Source organism: Saccopteryx bilineata, chromosome 10 (genome assembly GCF_036850765.1).
Source record: "Saccopteryx bilineata isolate mSacBil1 chromosome 10, mSacBil1_pri_phased_curated, whole genome shotgun sequence".
Classification (NCBI taxonomy): domain Eukaryota; kingdom Metazoa; phylum Chordata; class Mammalia; order Chiroptera; family Emballonuridae; genus Saccopteryx; species Saccopteryx bilineata.
In genome coordinates this window covers 37,366,581-37,384,493 of record NC_089499.1, presented here as the reverse complement: position 1 = coordinate 37,384,493, position 17,913 = coordinate 37,366,581, and the positions used below count along the sequence as shown (strand labels likewise).

The 17,913-nt window shown below is 39.3% G+C and overlaps 1 protein-coding gene across 5 annotated transcripts in view; it reads left to right on the top strand.

Moving 5' to 3' along the window:
• The window catches only part of TOPBP1 (DNA topoisomerase II binding protein 1), a 56,801-nt gene that overhangs the window by 23,021 nt on the left and 15,867 nt on the right, over nucleotides 1-17,913 (top strand). For all 5 annotated transcript variants that reach the window (XM_066246006.1, XM_066246005.1, XM_066246007.1 and 2 more), the window contains 7 exons: nucleotides 1,042-1,253; nucleotides 3,249-3,532; nucleotides 9,269-9,442; nucleotides 9,531-9,640; nucleotides 15,006-15,129; nucleotides 16,168-16,314; nucleotides 16,419-16,521. In XM_066246006.1, coding sequence (XP_066102103.1) covers nucleotides 1,042-1,253; nucleotides 3,249-3,532; nucleotides 9,269-9,442; nucleotides 9,531-9,640; nucleotides 15,006-15,129; nucleotides 16,168-16,314; nucleotides 16,419-16,521 — 1,154 coding nt within the window. The remainder of the gene's footprint in view (nucleotides 1-1,041; nucleotides 1,254-3,248; nucleotides 3,533-9,268; nucleotides 9,443-9,530; nucleotides 9,641-15,005; nucleotides 15,130-16,167; nucleotides 16,315-16,418; nucleotides 16,522-17,913) is intronic.

Here is a 17,913-nt window from a genome sequence, read left to right as displayed (position 1 = left end):
TCGAGGTTTTGAACCTGGGTGTTCCATGTCCCAGGTCGATGCTCTATTCACTGTGCCACCGCCTGGTCAGGCTTTCTCTCTTTTTTTTTTTTAAGATTTTATTTATTGATTTACAGAGGGAGGAGGTAGGGAGGAGAGAGAAGTATCAGCTCATTATTGCTTCACTTTAGTTGTTCTTTGGTTGTTTGTCATACGTGCCCTGACCGGGCAATCCCAGGATTTCATACTGGTGATCTCAGCATTCTAGGCCAGCACTTTATCCTCTGCACTACCATAGTACAGGCATCATAAAAGAAATGACTGAATTCTGCATATACCTCAAATGGTGGACTTCTGTTTCTGCCCCTACATTTTCTGTGTTTAATAGTATGATCCTGAGCAGGTCACTTAATTTCTTTGTATCTTTCCCAGGTTGTATCTTTACAATATTCTGTAAAATAATTGGTGTTTCACAGCTATTGAGAAGATCAAATGAGATTATATGTGAAAATGCTTTGAGCAGTTGTAGTGGGCTAACACATGTAATGTTATTTGTACACTTTCTTTGCTCCCCTGCCTTTGGGAGAAAAGGACAGGTGGGTAGGTGATGACTAATTAAAAGGGAAAGTTTTCTGGTTATTTCTTGAAAGTCTAGTTTAATTAATTTGCTTATGTTTTTAAAAAAGTTTAATTATGCCTGACCTGTGGTGGCACAGTGGATAAAGCATCGACCTGGAATGCTGAGGTCGCCAGTTTGAAACCCTGGGCTTGCTTGGCCAAGGCACATATGGGAATTGGTACTTCACTTCCTGCTTCTAACTCCCCTTTTCTCTTTCTCTTCTAAGATAAATAAAGTAAAAAAAATAAAAAACCAGTTTAATATTTATCTTATAGTATTTGTAAGAGGATTTGCTTATTTTAAGATATAGAACCTACTCTTAATCAGTGAGTATTTTCTTATACTTAGAACTCTAACATCACTGTTGTATTAGAAACTTTATTCTTAGTTTGCTGTCTAATTGTGTCAATGACCATTTGCTTCTCATTAAATACAACTTTTAGCGTTCAAGAATTCTTTGTTCGTAAAGCCAATGCAAAAAAAGGCATGTTGGCTAGTACTCATCTTGTATTGAAAGAACCAGGTGGTTCTAAATATGAAGCCTCCAAGAAGTGGAATCTACCAGCTATCAGTATAGCTTGGCTGTTGGAGACTGCTAAAATGGGAAAGAGAGCAACTGAAAGTCATTTTCTGATTGAAAATGCAACTAAAGAAGGTTAGTGGTTTTATTTTGTTCTTTTATGTATACGTTTGTACAGTTTGGTGGTTTCTGGAATATCAGTGTGCCAGAGCTTGTTTTTAGGGAAGGTCACTGATTTCTACTTTTCACGCTGGGTGCAGAGCTACTGTTGGGCTTTCATTATTGGGTGGGAAAATAAATGTGTATTCATAGCACAAAAGTTGAATTTGTATCTGTACTCCCAAGTGTAGGCACTATCAGAAAGCTAAAGGATGCAGAACAGTATAGGAGCATTCCAGGGGCTCAGTGTTTGAAGTCTAAAGATGTGAGCTTGGCTCCCTCTTCCTGTTCTTCCTGTGGCTCATATTGACACACCTTGTAGTAGTGTTCTCTCTTCCGCTCTGCACTTTCACATTTTCTCTAGCTCACCTCATGCTTGCCTGTTCCTCCTTATCTTTCAGTTCTCTGCTTGGATGCCACTTTCCCTGGGAAGCCTTCCTTGACTCACCAAGTATGGCCTTTGTCTTGCCATCACACCCTGTATTGTCCCCTTTTTAGCTGTTATCTCAGTGTTATAATTCTGGTTTGCTTTCATGTCTCCCTACTCAACTACTCAACTATAAGCTCTGAAAAGCAAGGACTATGGGCAGTTACATATTTCCATTGTCTAGGATTGGTCCTGGCATGGAGTAGCCATCTGATAAGTGTTTTTGTTAAACGTTGGGGAAAAGTAGGAGGCAGGCCTGGGAGGACACAGTAGCTTCCTCGTAGAAGATGGCGGGACCCCTGGACAAACTTAGCAGCTGGAGAACAAACAGCTCTCAGAGCCAATACTTCCCCATACATACTAGAAATTTTACAACTGAGGCAAAGTGATGTTTTGGTCATATTAAAATTTTATTAAGGACTTCCCAGAAGTTTGACTAGTTGTTAACTCTGAGTACATGTCATTGGAATTTTCTTTTTACTCTAGTGTTGACTAGGGTGACATTTAGTTATATAATTTTTGTCAAATTGTGAGGTTTACTACAAACATTTCAAGGTACAACAAGCTGAAATGGGAAAGTAATTTCATTAAGTATTTGTTTCATACGATGTGTTTGTCTAACTCAACATATTTTTGGGGTTTTTTTGTTTGTTTGTTTGTTTTTTGTATTTTTCTGAAGCTGGAAACGGGGAGAGACAGACAGACTCCTACATGCGCCCGACCAGGATCCACCTGGCACGCCCACCAGGGGGCGATGCTCTGCCCCTCCGGGGTGTCACTCTGTTGCGACCAGAGCCACTCTAGCACCTGAGGCAGAGGCCAAGGAGCCATCCCCAGCGCCCGGGCCATCTTTGCTCCAATGGAGCCTCGGCTGCGGGAGGGGAAGAGAGAGACAGAGAGGAAGGAGAGGGGGAGGGGTGGAGAAGCAGATGGGCGCTTCTCCTGTGTGCCCCGGCTAGGAATCGAACCCGGGACTTCTGCACGCCAGGCCGACGCTCTACCACTGAGCCAACCGGCCAGGGCTTCAACATGTTTTAATACAGGGGTCCCCAAACTTTTTACACAGGGGGCCAGTTCACTGTCCCTCAGACTGTTGGAGGGCCGGACTATAAAAAAAAAACTATGAACAAATCCCTATGCACACTGCACATATCTTATTTTAAAGTAAAAAAACAAAATGGGAACAAATACAATATTTAAAATAAAGAATAAGTAAATTTAAATCAACAAACTGACCAGTATTTTAATGGGAACTATGCTCCTCTCACTGACCACCAATAAAAGAAGTGCTCCTTCCGGAAGTGCGGTGGCGGGGAGGGGCGGATAAATGGCCTCAGGGGGCCGCATGTGGCCCGCGGGCCGTAGTTTGGGGACCCCTGTATCTGGTCTGTTGGAAAGTAGGTATCAACTTTGTGGTTTAAAGTGTAATTGAGAATTCACATGAAAATTAACAATAAGACCAAAAAAACCTCACTTAATGTGCCTCTTTAGAGACAAAAGACATTAGTGACTCACATTTGTTTCTTTTCTTTTTAAATCTCCAGAGCAAAGTTTAGAAATTGATATAGCAAATGAGGTGACCCTAAAACCAGCTGGTCCGGAGACTCCTGCTGCGTGTCTGGAGACGCACAGAAGAACAGCCGTCACACCCTTAGACATGAACCGCTTCCAGAGTAAAGCCTTCCGTGCCGTAGTCTCCCAGCACAGTGGGCAGGCGTCCATTCCCCCAGCAGGACAGCCACTCCAGAGGGAGCCCTCATTACACCTGGATACACCTTCGAAATTCCTGTCCAAGGACAAACTCTTCAAGCCTTCCTTTGATGTAAAGGTAAGGTTTATAGAAAATGGTCCTGGATTTGACAAGTTTATAGTTTATAAAGTTAAAGCACCATGTTCTGCATCACCTCTAAAGTGGGTAGTAGTAAATTTTTCAGAGATCTTGCAAGTAGATTCATATTATTGAGTCCCTCTCTATACCTGGTTGAAGTAACAGCTAGAGATAAATATAGTGTGAAACCAAGACATCTGGGTTCAAGTCCCCTGTCTCTCCTGAACTTTTACTCTAGGTAGATCATTGAACATTCCATATCTGACCACAGTTTCTTCTTTTGTACAAAGATAATAATATCACTTGCTCTGGAAATTCAGATTTATCATTATCAAATGAAATGGTTTGATAAAATAATTACATAAACCATAAAATAGTACAGGGAGGGGCAAAAGTAGGTTTACAGTTGTGAGTATATAAAATAGTTTATTTTTGTATTGTTATTATTGTATTACTTATTTTCCATAGGAACAACTGTAAACCTACTTTTGCCCCATGCTGTATAAACACATTGCTACTCAGGTTTTAATTCTAGGAGTACACCCAGTGCTTGCTTTCTGGAAATGTCTATTATCACTTTGCTTTTCAGTCATTCCCCTTAAAGTGATGAATTAAGTCTGTGCCTTTAATCTCGTGGGCACTGGAGTATGGCTCTCTTTCTGAAAAAATCATTTGCACATCAGGAGCTAATTTAACTTTCTCCAAATGTTTTCTTTTTATTCCCCAAAGACGATTTTCTTTACTGTTCCTTTAGTAACTTTTGCGTTTCAAGTGGCTATTTTAATCATTGTCTCTGATTATTTTAATCCTTGAACGTTTGCAAAATTATTGTACTATACATCTGTTTTGCTCAATAGGATAGTAGGAAGCAACATTTTAGTCAGTTTTACTAGTATGTTTGGAGCAGGATTAAAAAGTTCACTGATTGTTCATCTCTAAAAATAAATATAAATTAATACCTGGGACAATTCTCCAAGCTAAATCTTTGATCAAATCTCACCTTTTATTTTATTTTTAGATTACAGTTGACATTCAGTATTGTGAGTTTCAGATTGAATAAATCTCTTCTGAAGTAGCATTTTGTACTGTGATTATCCCTGCTCCTTATGTCTTAAACAGGAAAACCACTGGTTTGGAAACAGAGATCTAGAATGAGGCCTCTGCTTTGCCTCTTGCTTCCTTTTATAGCAAGTCAACCTCTTTGGGCTTCATTATTCCCATCTGTAAAATCAGAGACGATATCTAAGGTCTTATAAGCTCTCAGTGTCTTTCGATAGTAAATGAAATAGTATTAGTAGGCAAGGAAATAGTTGAAATATTTCTAGTCATTTAAACCATTCTTTGGGTACCTCGCAATTGAGAGCCGTTGGTTCTGAACTCGTCTCCATGAAGGTACAAAACATATTTAAATGTTTCATTGCTTAGACTTAGAGTTTATTTAGCGGTGTTTTGCTGTTTTTTTCTTTTTTTGGTGATAAACTAGTACTTTTATCTTATCAGTGATTTCTTCAAATTGATGTAATATGGCATATTGAAGATTTTACTCTGAAACAGAGAATGGCCAGTCGAATAACCACAGAATTGAACATATATTAGTCCTCACAATAAAAAAAAACACACAATAAAAAAAACACACCTTTTATTGCAACTTTATGTTTAATTGACATGTCAGAAAAGTACAACAAATGTGCTGCTAAGTGAAATACCAGTGTTAACAGTTGGGAAGCCGCTGTACCTTCCTCACACCCCTTCTCCACCACTGCTTCCCTCTTCCTCCCCAAAGATAACATTCCTGACTTTTAACACCAGCTTTGTTATGCTGTTTTTGACTTTTAAATACTTGAAATCACAGTATTTATTCCTTTAAGGCTGTCTTTTTCTTGTTCAGCCTTCATTTGGAAGATTTGTCCATGTTGCTACCTCTAACTATAGTTCACTGATTTTATTAATGTGTCATATTTCATTATATGGATATACTGCAACTTACATGTCCAGTCTATGTAAATGGGAATTTGGGTGGTTACTAGTTTTCTGCTCTTAAAAATAATGCAGCTGTGAACATTCTTGAGCATGTCTATTGGAATACGTATGCTTGCATTTCTTTTTTGATAGTGAAATTGCTGGATTTTATTTCAACTTTAGTAGAGACTGTCAAAGTGGTTGTACCAGTTTATGCTCCACCAGTAGTGTATTGAGAACCCAGCGTTCCCCATTCTTGTTATAATAAGGTATTATACTTCTTATAAAACTTTTTACTTGGGCCTGACCAGGTGGTGGCACACTGGATAGAGCATTGACCTGGGATACTGAGGACCCAAGTTCAAAACACCAAGGTTGCCAGCTTGAGTGTGGGCTCATCTGCTTTGAGCATGGGCTCACCAGCTGGAGTGCAGGGTCACCAGCTTGAGCATGAGATTGTAGACATGATCCCATGGTCGCCGGCTTGAACCCAAGGTTGCTGGCTTGAACAAGGGGTCACTGGCTCGGCTACTGGCTTGAACAAGAGGTCACTGGCTTGGCTGTAGCCCCCCCAGTCAAGGCACATATGAGAAAGCAATCAATGAACAACTAAAGTGTCACAACAGTGAGTTGATGCTTCTCATCTCCCTTCCTGTCTGTCCCTTTCTATCCCCCATTCTGAAAAAAAATACTTTTGACTTGGAAATAATTTCTAACTTACACCAAGTTATTTTTTTTTCTTTGTTTTTTTTTTTTTTTTTGTATTTTCTGAAGTTAGAAATGGGAGGCAGTCAGACTCCTGCATGCGCCCGACCGGGATCCACCCAGCATGCCCACCAGGGGGCAATGCTCTGCCCATCTGGGGCATTGTTCTGTTGCAACCAGAGCCATTCTAGCGTCTGAGGCAGAGGCCGTGGAGCTATCCTGAGCGCCCGGGCCAGCTTTGCTCCAATGGAGCCTTGGCTGCGGGAGGGGAAGAGAGAGACAGAGAGGAAGGAGAGAGGGAGGGGTGGAGAAGCAGATGGGCGCTTCTTCTGTGTGCCCTGGCTGGGAATTGAACCCAAGACTCCTGCACACCAGGCCAATGCTCTACTACTGAGCCAACCGGCCAGGGCTACACCAAGTTTTAAAACGAAAATAATACAGGCCAAACTCATATACTTCTAGAGATTCTTAGAGACCAAATGAGGAAGTATTCAAGAAAGGACTGGTTAACTGTGTCACATGCTGCTGAAAGAACAAGAAAGGTGAAAACAGGCTCTGGCTGGTTGGCTCAGCAGAGCATTGGCCCAGCGTGTATAAATCGCAGGTTCCATTCTTGGTCAGGGCACACAGGAGAAGCGACCATCTGCTCCCCTCCCCTCCCCTCCCCTCCCCTCCCCTCCCCTCCCCTCCCCTCCCCTCCCCTCCCCTCCCCTCCCCTCCCCTCCCCTCCCCTCCCCGCAGCCATGGCTCTAATAGCTTGAGCAAGTTGGCCCCGGGTGCTGAGGATGGCTCCATGGTTTCGCCTCAGGCGCTAAAATAGCTCAGTTGTCCAGCAACAGAGCAAGCCTCAGATGGGCAGAGCATCTGCTTATAGAGGGCTTGCCAGGTGGATCCTGGTCAGGGCACTAGCGGGAGTGTTTCTCTGCCTCCATGCCTCACCATAATAATAATAATTTTTTTAAAAAGTGAGAACAGAAAATCACTGGATTTAGTATTATGGAGGTCACCGATGATCTTAACAGTAAGGGTTTTTATGCCATTGGGGGGACAATGTGGGTTCATACGGGAGTGCAAGAATTAGAGACAGTGAATGTAAACAATGCATTTGAGCAATTTTACTGTAAAGGAGAACCAAAAAGTGGGGTGTGTGGGTGGGTATAGGCAAAATAAAGTTAGTTTTGTTTTAAAGATGGCATAAATAAATGTATGCCAATCTGAGTAACCCAGTAGAGATCTAATTGGCAATGCAGTTTAGAGGAGAATTGCTGACACTGCATCTTTGAGTTGGTGAGAGGGTTGTAGATCTAATGCTTAAGTGGAAGAAGGTACCAGAAGTGAAGTAGTGTTCATGTCACAGGTACTGAAGGTGGATAGATGTGGTGTGGAGCTTCTTATTTCTTTTGTATATGAAGAATCCTTTTAAATGCTATGGAGAAATAAAAAAAACACTTTAGCAAATAGAGAGCTTTATTATGTTCTTGCAAAAAAGATTAAACATCACAAAGATCTATGGAGATAACATAGAGTCTATTAAAAATGCAAACAAATAGTATTAAAAATTTGAAAAGAATAACAGTAGAAATGAGTCCTATTTATTAAAACATTTGCAGTAATTGAAGCAATCTGCTATTGCTGCATGAGTTATCAAATCAATGCACAAGATTATACTCCATAGATAGGAAAATGTAATACAGTATATAATAAAGTAGGCATTCCAGTCAGTCAACTGAGAAAATAGTTGGGATGAATCCTTATACCTTGCATCAAAATAAATATCAGAGAGGCAGACATTTAAACACAAGAAATGAAGGCATAAAAATTCTAGAAGAGACCATGAGAGAGTAAGTTTGTTTTTCAATAATTCAGTGTGAGGCTTTTCTAACATACACTCCAAAATAAATAAAAATTTATATGAATTTTACAGCAATAAAAAATTCTCTGCATTTAAATATTATATATAGATTTTATAGATATGCAGTAAAAGTATTTTAAAAAATTCTCCATAACAAAAATTTGACAAACTACAAATTGGGAACAAGTGTGTATATATAAAAGACTAATATCACAGTGGAGATGTGTGTGTGTAAATTCATACAAATATTTTCATGCAAATAAATATAAAAAGGACTAATAACCCAGTGTAAAAGTAGGCAAAGGATAGGAAGAGATGGCTATCACAAAAAATTAAATAGAAATATTATACATGCATAAAGATGTTTAATCTTATTTAGTGTTAGAGGGTAGAAAATTAAAACATACAAATATATTTAACCTATCAGGTTGGCCAAAAAAATGCCAATTACCCATTGTGCTGTCAAGCATATTGAGAAGCATACACTCAGATGCTTTGCTCGAGAATGTCTGGGCTGTAATGCACATTTTGCTTGAATGGTTCCCTTAACTCTTGCATGTGCTAGATGGTATGTGTACAAGGTTAGTTGTTGCATCATTATACTGGAAAGAAATTGTTCATCTGAATAGTCACCAGTTGGGCTCTGGTTAAATACATTCTGTATACACGTGGAATACTGTACAGGAGTAAGATAATGAGCAAGTCCCTTGCCAGCACTGACCTCCTCTCATGAGGGTACTGGGTAGCTTGGGAAGAGGAACGTATTTTGTACTTTTAAAGATTTTTCTTAAGTCTCAGCTCAGTCTGACTTCTTAACCTTTCTTACAGTTCATGTCTTGATTATATCCATCCTTGCTCACTTGTTTCCTGCTGTGTTGTTTGTCTGCTTGTTTTTGGTTGTGCTTTATTTGAACTACAACTTAAAGATTCAGGCAAATGTGCTAATAAGCACTGCTGAAAATATAAGCTTATCAGTCTCTTTGAACCAATGCCCTGGACAGTATGAATTTTTTCATTTGTAGTGTATAGTTACAGATAGTATTTCATTTTGTTGTTTGGAGAAAAACCAGAGGTGGTTACAGCTGTATCCAGTTAATTTTCAGAATTATCCCTCTTCTCACTTTTTTCTTCTTTTCCCCTCTTCTTCCTTTGTTTCTTCTCATCTCCTTTTCCTCTCTACCTCTCTCTCCCCTTCCTTTACTCTTGCCCTCCATATACAGGATGCACTGGCAGCCTTAGAAACTCCAAGAGGGCCTAGCCAAAGAATGAGGAGACTGAGCACCCCGCTCTCGCAAGTCCTCGTGAGAAACTTGAAGCTTGCTTTGGCAAACAGCTCTCGGGATGCTGTCACTCTTTCTGCCAGCCCTCGACTGCGGAACGCTGGATCAGAGAAGGTAGAATTAGCTCTCTTACTAAAAGGAAGTTTTAGATACAACATTTCAAACAGTAATGGTCAATCTCTCTTTTCTTTTTCGTGGACAGGAAGACGCTCCAAAACCGCTTCACAAGGTGGTGGTGTGTGTCAGTAAGAAGCTCAGTAAGAGGCAGAGTGAGCTCAGTGGGGTCGCAGCCTCTCTGGGGGCAGACTACAGGTATCTGGCACATCTTTCTGTTTGGTGGCGATATGGCCTAAGTTTATAGGGAAACCCAAAGCTCTGGTGTCTACAAAGAAACATTACTTTTGCCTTTTAGTCTGTTGTTTTATCTAAAAAAAACTCTCTGCAATTGATTTTTTAATTGGTTTTAGAGAGAGAGGAAGGGAGAGATAGAAGGAAAAACACTGATTTGTTGTCCCACTTATTTATGCATTCATTGTTTGATTCTTGTGTGCGCCCTGACCGGGGACCAAACCCACAATCTTAATGTACCAGGACAAGGCTCTAACCGACTGAACCACTTGCCAGGGTTCCAACTGATTTCTAATATACTATGTTTTAAAATATTTTATGTCATATCAATTCACTCTTATATGTGTATCTCTTAGGGTTATTCAGGAAATTTCTGACAGCCTATTTTGTGCTGCTCACTGTTGTTGAAACTTGGGCATCTGGGTCTGAGATTAAGCATATTTTTACTTTGGTGATTTTCAGATTAGAGCCAATCCTAAGTCACCTGACTCATCCACTGTCTGCAGCAGTGGTAGTCAACCTGGTCCCTACCACCCACTAGTGGGCGTTCCAGTTTTCATGGTGGGCGGTAGCGGAGCAACCAAAGTATAAATAAAAAGATAGATTTAACTCTAATAAGTTGTTTCATAAAGATTTGTTCTGCTAAACTTAGCGAAAATCCGATATAAAGTACTTGGTAATTAATTATTATTATATGTTGTAACTTGCTGTAACTCTGCTTTATAAATTTTATAAAGTCGTTACTTCCCTACTTTATAAATCACCATTACTGTGGAACCGGTGGGCGGTTAGAAAATTTTACTACTAACAGAGATACAGGAGTGGGCGGTAGGTATGAAAAGGTTGACTGCCCCTGGTCTACAGTGCTAGATTTCTTGATCAATTTTATTCAGCCATTCATAGATAGCATGATTGGTTTTACAAGTAACAAAACAGTTTGAGGATTATAATTAGCTTCATCTTCCCCTTTTGGAAGTCCTATTTCAGTTGTCTTTCTATTTGACAAAAGAAATTAGATCAGGAGGATATAAAAATAAAATATATCTATCATAGTTATAAGCATCTTAGTGTTTAATGCGTCTATTGTGGGATAGTGAAGCTTTCTTCTATATTATATATTATTAGTATTATCTACTATATATATATTATTTATTATTATGTTATATACTTATTATATTACCTGTTACCAGTTGCTGATCACTTAGTATGAACATTATCTCATGCTCTCAATAACCCCATGAGGGTATATATATTTGTCAAAAATTGTATATTTCTTTGGATATTCTGTTTGGATTTGGACTTGATATAAGACATAAAAGGACATATAGGACTTGTGTTTCCCCAGTCTCAGTATGAAAAATAGAATAGGTCCTGGCTGGTTGGCTCAGCAGTAGACTGTCGGCCTGGCATGTGAAAGTCCCGGTTTCAATTCCTGGCCAGGGCACACAGGAGAATTGACTATCAGCTTCTCCACCCCCCCTTCTCTCCCTCCCACCGTCTCTCTCCCCCTCTCCCTCCCTCCCTCCCTCCCTCCCTCCCTCCCTCCCTCCCTCCCTTTCTCTCTCTCTCTACCTTCCTCCCTCTTCCTCTCTCCTCCCCTCTCTTTCCCCACTCCTCCCGCAGCCATGGCTCTAATGGTTCAAGCAATCTCACCAGGGGCACTGAGGGTGGCTCCATGACCTTGGCTCAGGTGCTGAAATAGCTCAGTTGCTGAGAAACAGAGCAGCTAACTAATCCCAGATGGCAGAGCATTGCCCTGTAGGGGGCTTCCCAGGTGGATCCTAGTCAGGGTGCATGTGGGTGTCTGTCTCTCTACCTCTCTGCCTCCTCACCTCTCACTTAATAAAAAAAAAGAAAAAAAATAGTGTATATTGCTGAAATTCCTAAATAGAATTCAACTAGTTAATTGCATAATTTAAAGTTTGTATTAAATCTATTCCTAAAATGGATTTCTCAGACTTGGTGATAGTTGAGAGGGAAGAACCCTTTAATGTGCAGCGGTTACAATAGGTATGCATTCATAGGACAATCATTTGTCAAGTGCAGATATCCCAGATGTTCCCTTCCATAAGCTAAGACCAGAACATCCTGAAGAGACCACTCTTGCTGTGTTCCATCTTCTAGCTGTAAAACATCTAGACTAGATCTCAACACATCATATGCATAACATTCACTATATTAAAAGTTTCATAAAAATAACTAACCCACTTTTATAACTTAAAAAAATAAAAGAGTAGCTTGACCAGGCGGTGGCGCAGTGGATAGAGTGTTGGACTGGGATGCCGAGGACCCAGGTTCGAGACCCCGAGGTCACCAGCTTGAGCGCGGGCTCATCTGGTTTGAGCAGAAGGCTCACCAGTTTGGACCCAAGGTCGCTGGCTCGAGCAAGGGGTTACTCGGTCTGCTGAAGGCCCACGGTCAAGGCACATATGAGAAAGCAATGAACAACTAAGGTGTCGCAATGCGCAACCAAAAACTAATGATTGATGCTTCTTATCTCTTCATTCCTGTCTGTCTATCCCTGTCTATCCCTCTCTCTGACTCTCTCTCTGTCTCTGTATAAATAAATAAATAAATAATTATTCATTTTGATGCAACTCTATGTAAAATTACCTCAAATACTGTACAGCCCAGAGGCTGAAACAGATATGGAGACTCAGACATCACGAGCAGCATTTCTTTTGTCAATACAACTTTATCAAAATTTGTTCACAATTTGGCAGAGTTCCAAATTAAGCAAAGTACAGTCTTCAACTAATAGTTGCATGTCTGGTACACTAATGGATATTAAGCCTGCAAAACAAACAAACTTGTGTAAAACATGTTCCAGACTCATTTAATTATAGTTAGTCCGTGAACAATGTGGGGGGTTGGGGGGCTGATACCATACCCCCCCCAACACACACACACACACACACACACACACACACACACACGAAATTCCTGGAAACCTAACTACTAATAGCCTACACATGACTGGAAGCCTTACCAATATCAAAGAGTCAACACATATGTTATGTGGTCTCACTATGAAGTAAACTAGAGAAAAACTGTTAGAGAAAAATCATAAAGAAGAGAAAATACATTTACAGTACTGTATGTCGTTATTGAAAAAAATTTATAAATAAATGCATCTATGCAGTTCAAGGGATAACTGTATATACAACTTTTTTTTTTTTACTTATGTGGATTGTCAGGATGTTAGAAAATCATGTAGGATATGGATAATTGTATGTTTGACTATTCCCCAGAATTTCTACCATCCCTAGATCTTATTTACTAAATATTAGTAATACCTCCCCCCATAACAAACACACATTATTGCTACAACCAAAATTACCCCACAGACTTCCATAATACCTCCTAAAGTAAAGTAACAGTTTTGCTGGAAGCACTAGACCAAGGCTTGGGCAGGCCAGCCGTGGATTTTGTAAATAAAGATTTATTAGAACACAGCTATGCCTGTGTTTACGTACAGGGTGCACAGAAGTATGTTTACAGTTGTTTGTATGGACAAAGACATTAGTAAATAATAACATAAAAGTAAACTCTGCTTTGCATACTCACAACTATAAATCTGGTTTTGCTCCACCCTGTATTTTCTGTGGCTGCTTTTATATAAGGCGAGGGTTTCGTAGCTGTGAAAGAAATTGTTTGCCCTATAAAGCCTAAAATATTTACCATCTGGCCTTTTATGGAAAATATTGCCAACCCCCCTAATCAAAACCATCTATAATCATGGACATTTTGTCCCTGAAGGACCTTTGAGGACTAAAGCTAAGTTTATTATTACATTGAATAGTAAACCGAGATACTTGAGGCAAAAATATTCCTCATTTTTGGAATTATGTTGATAATTTAAATTTATATTGTTTTAATTCACTGAAGAAATACAATTATTAGACTAACAACTAAATTAGGCAAGGTGTTTTTACTATTTTTAAGGATGGTGGGCTATAGGAAATAGACGTTTATAATTTAGGAGGAAAATATTCCTTCTTAATTTGTTTAACTTGGTTATTTAAAGTTCAGAATATTTCTTATTCAGGAAATGGAAAGTGTGTTAAGTGTCCATAAAGGGAAACTGTTTATTTTGGTGTTTTGAAATTTTTATATTCTTTTTGGTTATTTTCTTTATATGTTAAGAGTGAGTTTTGGAGTCAAACCTAGTTCTATCACTTATTCACTGAATATCCTTGAACTTGTTACTTAACCATGTCCTTTGTTTTCTTATATGTTAGATGGATATAATAATACCAGTGTTTTATGATTGTTGTGGGGATCGGCTGTAGAAAATGATGTGTAGAGTACATGATCTTTTATGGGGTGTAGGGCAAATGTGCAATGAATAGTTACTGCCAACAACTGGAAGACAGATTAATGCTTTAATTTGAAAATACCTTTATTACTATAAAGTTATAGTCATTTGAAGAAAGTTAAAACAATTCAGAAAAATGTAAAGAAGAGAGTAATATTTTAAAGCATATCCTTCCAGCTCTCTCTCTTCATATATATACCTAGAAATATATGTGTAAAATTTGACCCAAAAGCCTGACCTGTGGTGGCGCAGTGGATAACGCATCGACCTGGAAATGCTGAGGTCGCCGGTTCAAAACCCTGGGCTTGCCTGGTCAAGGCACATATGGGAGTTGATGCTTCCAGCTCCTCCCGCCTTCTCTCTCTCTCTCTCTCTCTCCCTCTCTCTCTCCTCTTTAAAAATGAATTAAGAAAAAAAAAAAAAAAAAAAAAAAGATTTAAAAAAAAAAATTTTTTTTGACCCAAAAAATGGAGCCTATCATTTAATATTCTTGTCTATTCTAGTCCTTGAAGGTTTTGTGAAGGTCAGAATAGTCTATTCAGCCTGACCAGGTGGTGACGCAGTGGATAGAGCGTCGAACGGGGATGCCAAGGACCCAGGTTCGAGACCCCGAGGTTGCCAGCTTGAGTGCGGGCTCATCTGGTTTGAGCAGAAGCTCACTAGCTTGGACCCAAGGTCGCTGGCTCGAGCAAGGGGTCACTTGGTCTGCTGTAGCCCCACGGTCAAAGCACATATGAGAAAGCAATCAATGAACAACTAAGGTGTCGCAACGAAAAATAATAGCTGATGCCTCTCATCTCTCTCCCTTCCTGTCTGTCTGTCCCTGTCTATCCCTCTCTCTGAATCTCTCTCTGTCTCAAAAATAAATAAATAAATAAATAAATAAATAAATAAATAAATAAATAAATATGCTTTAAAAAAAAGAGTAGTCTATTCATGGAGAATAATGATCATCTTAAACTAATATAGATATTTCTTAGTTACTTGGTTTTTTATACTTGGTTGTTTCAGGTGGAATTTTGATGAAACAGTGACTCATTTCATCTATCAAGGACGACAAAATGACACTAATCGAGAGTATAAATCTGCAAAAGAAAGAGGAATACACATTGTTTCAGAGCACTGGCTTTTAGAAGTAAGCACTACTTTTTATCCTGTTAAAATGAAATGTATATGAACATTATTTCAAGACACAAACCAATTTCAGTGTGCATAAGAAGTTTGCTAACCTTATTTAACAGTGCATATCTCTGTGGCATCAAAAACTTAAGATCTTTATTCCTTAAATACCTAGCAGGCCTTTAATGGGTACTCTTTCTGAGCCTCTGGTTTTGTTCAGTAATTAAAAATATTTGGCCCTGGCCGGTTGGCTCAGTGGTAGAGTGTTGGCCTGGTGTGCAGGAGTCCCGGGTTCGATTCCCGGTCAGAGCACACAGGAGAAGCGCCCATCTGCTTCTCCACCCCTCCCCCTCTCCTTCCTCTCTGTCTCTCTCTTTCCCTCCCACAGCCAAGGCTCCATTGGAGCAAAGTTGGCCCAGGTGCTGAGGATGGCTCTGTGGCCTCTGCCTCAGGCACTAGAATGGCTCTGATTGTGGCAGAGCATTGCCCTCTGGTGGGCATGCCGGGTGGATCCCGGTTGGGCGCATGTGGGAGTCTGACTGCCTCCCCATTTCCAGCTTCAGAAAATACAAAATATATATTATATATATATTTTTATATATATATATATTTATAATAAGAAAGAAAATTGTATTATGATTTGAGGAGAATTACTTAATATATGTGTTTACCAATTCAGTTTAGAACCGTCTTTTTTTATTTTGCTTCTTTCTGGGTATTTCCTGAAATGTATTGGATATTTTGGCAAAAGCATAGAAATAGAATAGGTTTTATACTTCAATGGATATGACATTAAAAGTGAGGACAACATTGAATGTTTTATTTTTTTTATGGACAATATTGAATGTAAACTTTAATTGAAAAATAAAAAAAAATTTTAAGTGAAGATGGTTTAATTGTTCTTTGTATAATGGAATTTTTTAGTGTCAACTAGTTTTCAAGACTTTAATTTTTATCATCTTCTTACGACACATATTGGTTATTCTTATCCAACTTAACATCATTTGTTCTCTGAGATTGTTTTCAGTCCTGTTTTAAAACCATTGTATTGCAGTGTGCCCAGGAGTATAAACACCTTCCTGAATCTCTGTATCCACATACTTATAATCCCAAAATGAGCTTGGATATCAGTGCAGTGCAAGATGACAGACTCTGCAACGGCCGACTGCTCTCCGCAGATGGGACAACAGGGGACGATGAGGTAGATGATATGGATGGTACATCTTCCCCCTCCTTGAGCTGTTTTGCTGTGAAACCTTATACAGTGGCTTCGTTTGAGCAATTGTAATTTTTCTTCTTTAATAGCCAGATCATTTGCTTGTAGAAGAAAATGATATAGATAATATGACCACCAGTAATAAAGAAGTAGCAACATCAAGTGGATATAGAAGGACTGACTCTAAAGGAGGTAAAATACTTTAAATTTAAAAAAAGAAAATTTATTTATATATGATTCTTTTGCATCAGGTGGAAAAATTATTTTCTGTGGTGCTAAATAGAAGTAAAGCATATATTTGAGGATTGACTAAGGTTCCCTGCTAATCATTAAATAATAATTTGCAAAACTTTAAAGTGATTTAAGTGTGAAATTTGTGGAACTAAGTATTTTGTATAGTTAGTGTGATGTAGTCCTGTTAAAGGTAGGTAGAGTTGGTGATTTAAAAGTATTTTGTGGTTCAGTTCTTTTCAGTGATACTCAAAGTTTTACAATAGGTTTGTAAAACATGGTTTTCGATGTACAGAAGGAGGTATGAAGTTTCTCCCACCTTCCAGTGTTACTGGTTTCTTGTGTATCGTTCTAGGGCTGTTTTATGCATACCTAATCACAAACATGCGTGTTCTCTCCTTCCCTGCTTTTTAAAAAGTACATAAATGAGCCTGGCTAGGCCATGGCTCATTAGATAAAGCATAAGACTGGGACACAGGACCCAGGTTCGAACCCCCAAGGTCGCCAGCTTGAGTGCAGGCTCATCTGGTTTGAGCAAAACTCAGCAGCTTGAGCCCAAGGTTGCTGGCTTGAGCAAGGGGTCACTAGCTCTGCGGTAGCCCCCCAGTCAAGGCACATATGAGAAAGCAATCAATGAACAACTAAGATGCCGCAACGAGGAATTGATGCTTCTCATCTCTCTCCCTTCCTGTCTCTCTGTTCCTGTCTGTCCCTCTGTCTCTGTGTCAAACACACACACACACACACACACACACACACACACAAGGTACATAAATGGTAGACTACTATATATGCTGTTTTATGCTTTGATCTTGATCTTAACAGTTCAGCTGGTGGAGTGTTTCATATTAGTACACACAGAACTGCTTTTTCTTTTTTTGGCAACTGTATGATATTCATTGTATGAATGGCCCACTTACTCCTCTGTTCCCTTGTTGATGGGCATCTAGGTTATTTCTACTTTCTTGCTGTTATAAAGTGTGCTGCAGTGAATCGTCTTATATCTATAGGTGTCCTTTTTTATTTTTCATACTTATCCTAATCTTCCAGAGCTTTTCCTAGGATTTAACATCTCGAGTTACTCCCACTCTGTTCATTCCAAAAATATTTAGTACCTATTTCAGTGATTAGTCTATAAGGAACCCAAAGATAAGTATATATATTGTGTGTTTTTAAGGACCAAAGGGGAAAATCACAAACATAAATGATCATAGTGCAACTCAGAGTATATAGTGCATAACATGAGAGAGAAGCAGGCAAAGAGTTCTGCAAAAGAGGTGATCACTGCAAGTCTAGTCTTCAAAGGGCTTCCGGATTCTTTCATATACTCCCCTCCTGGTAAGGGCTGCCGTT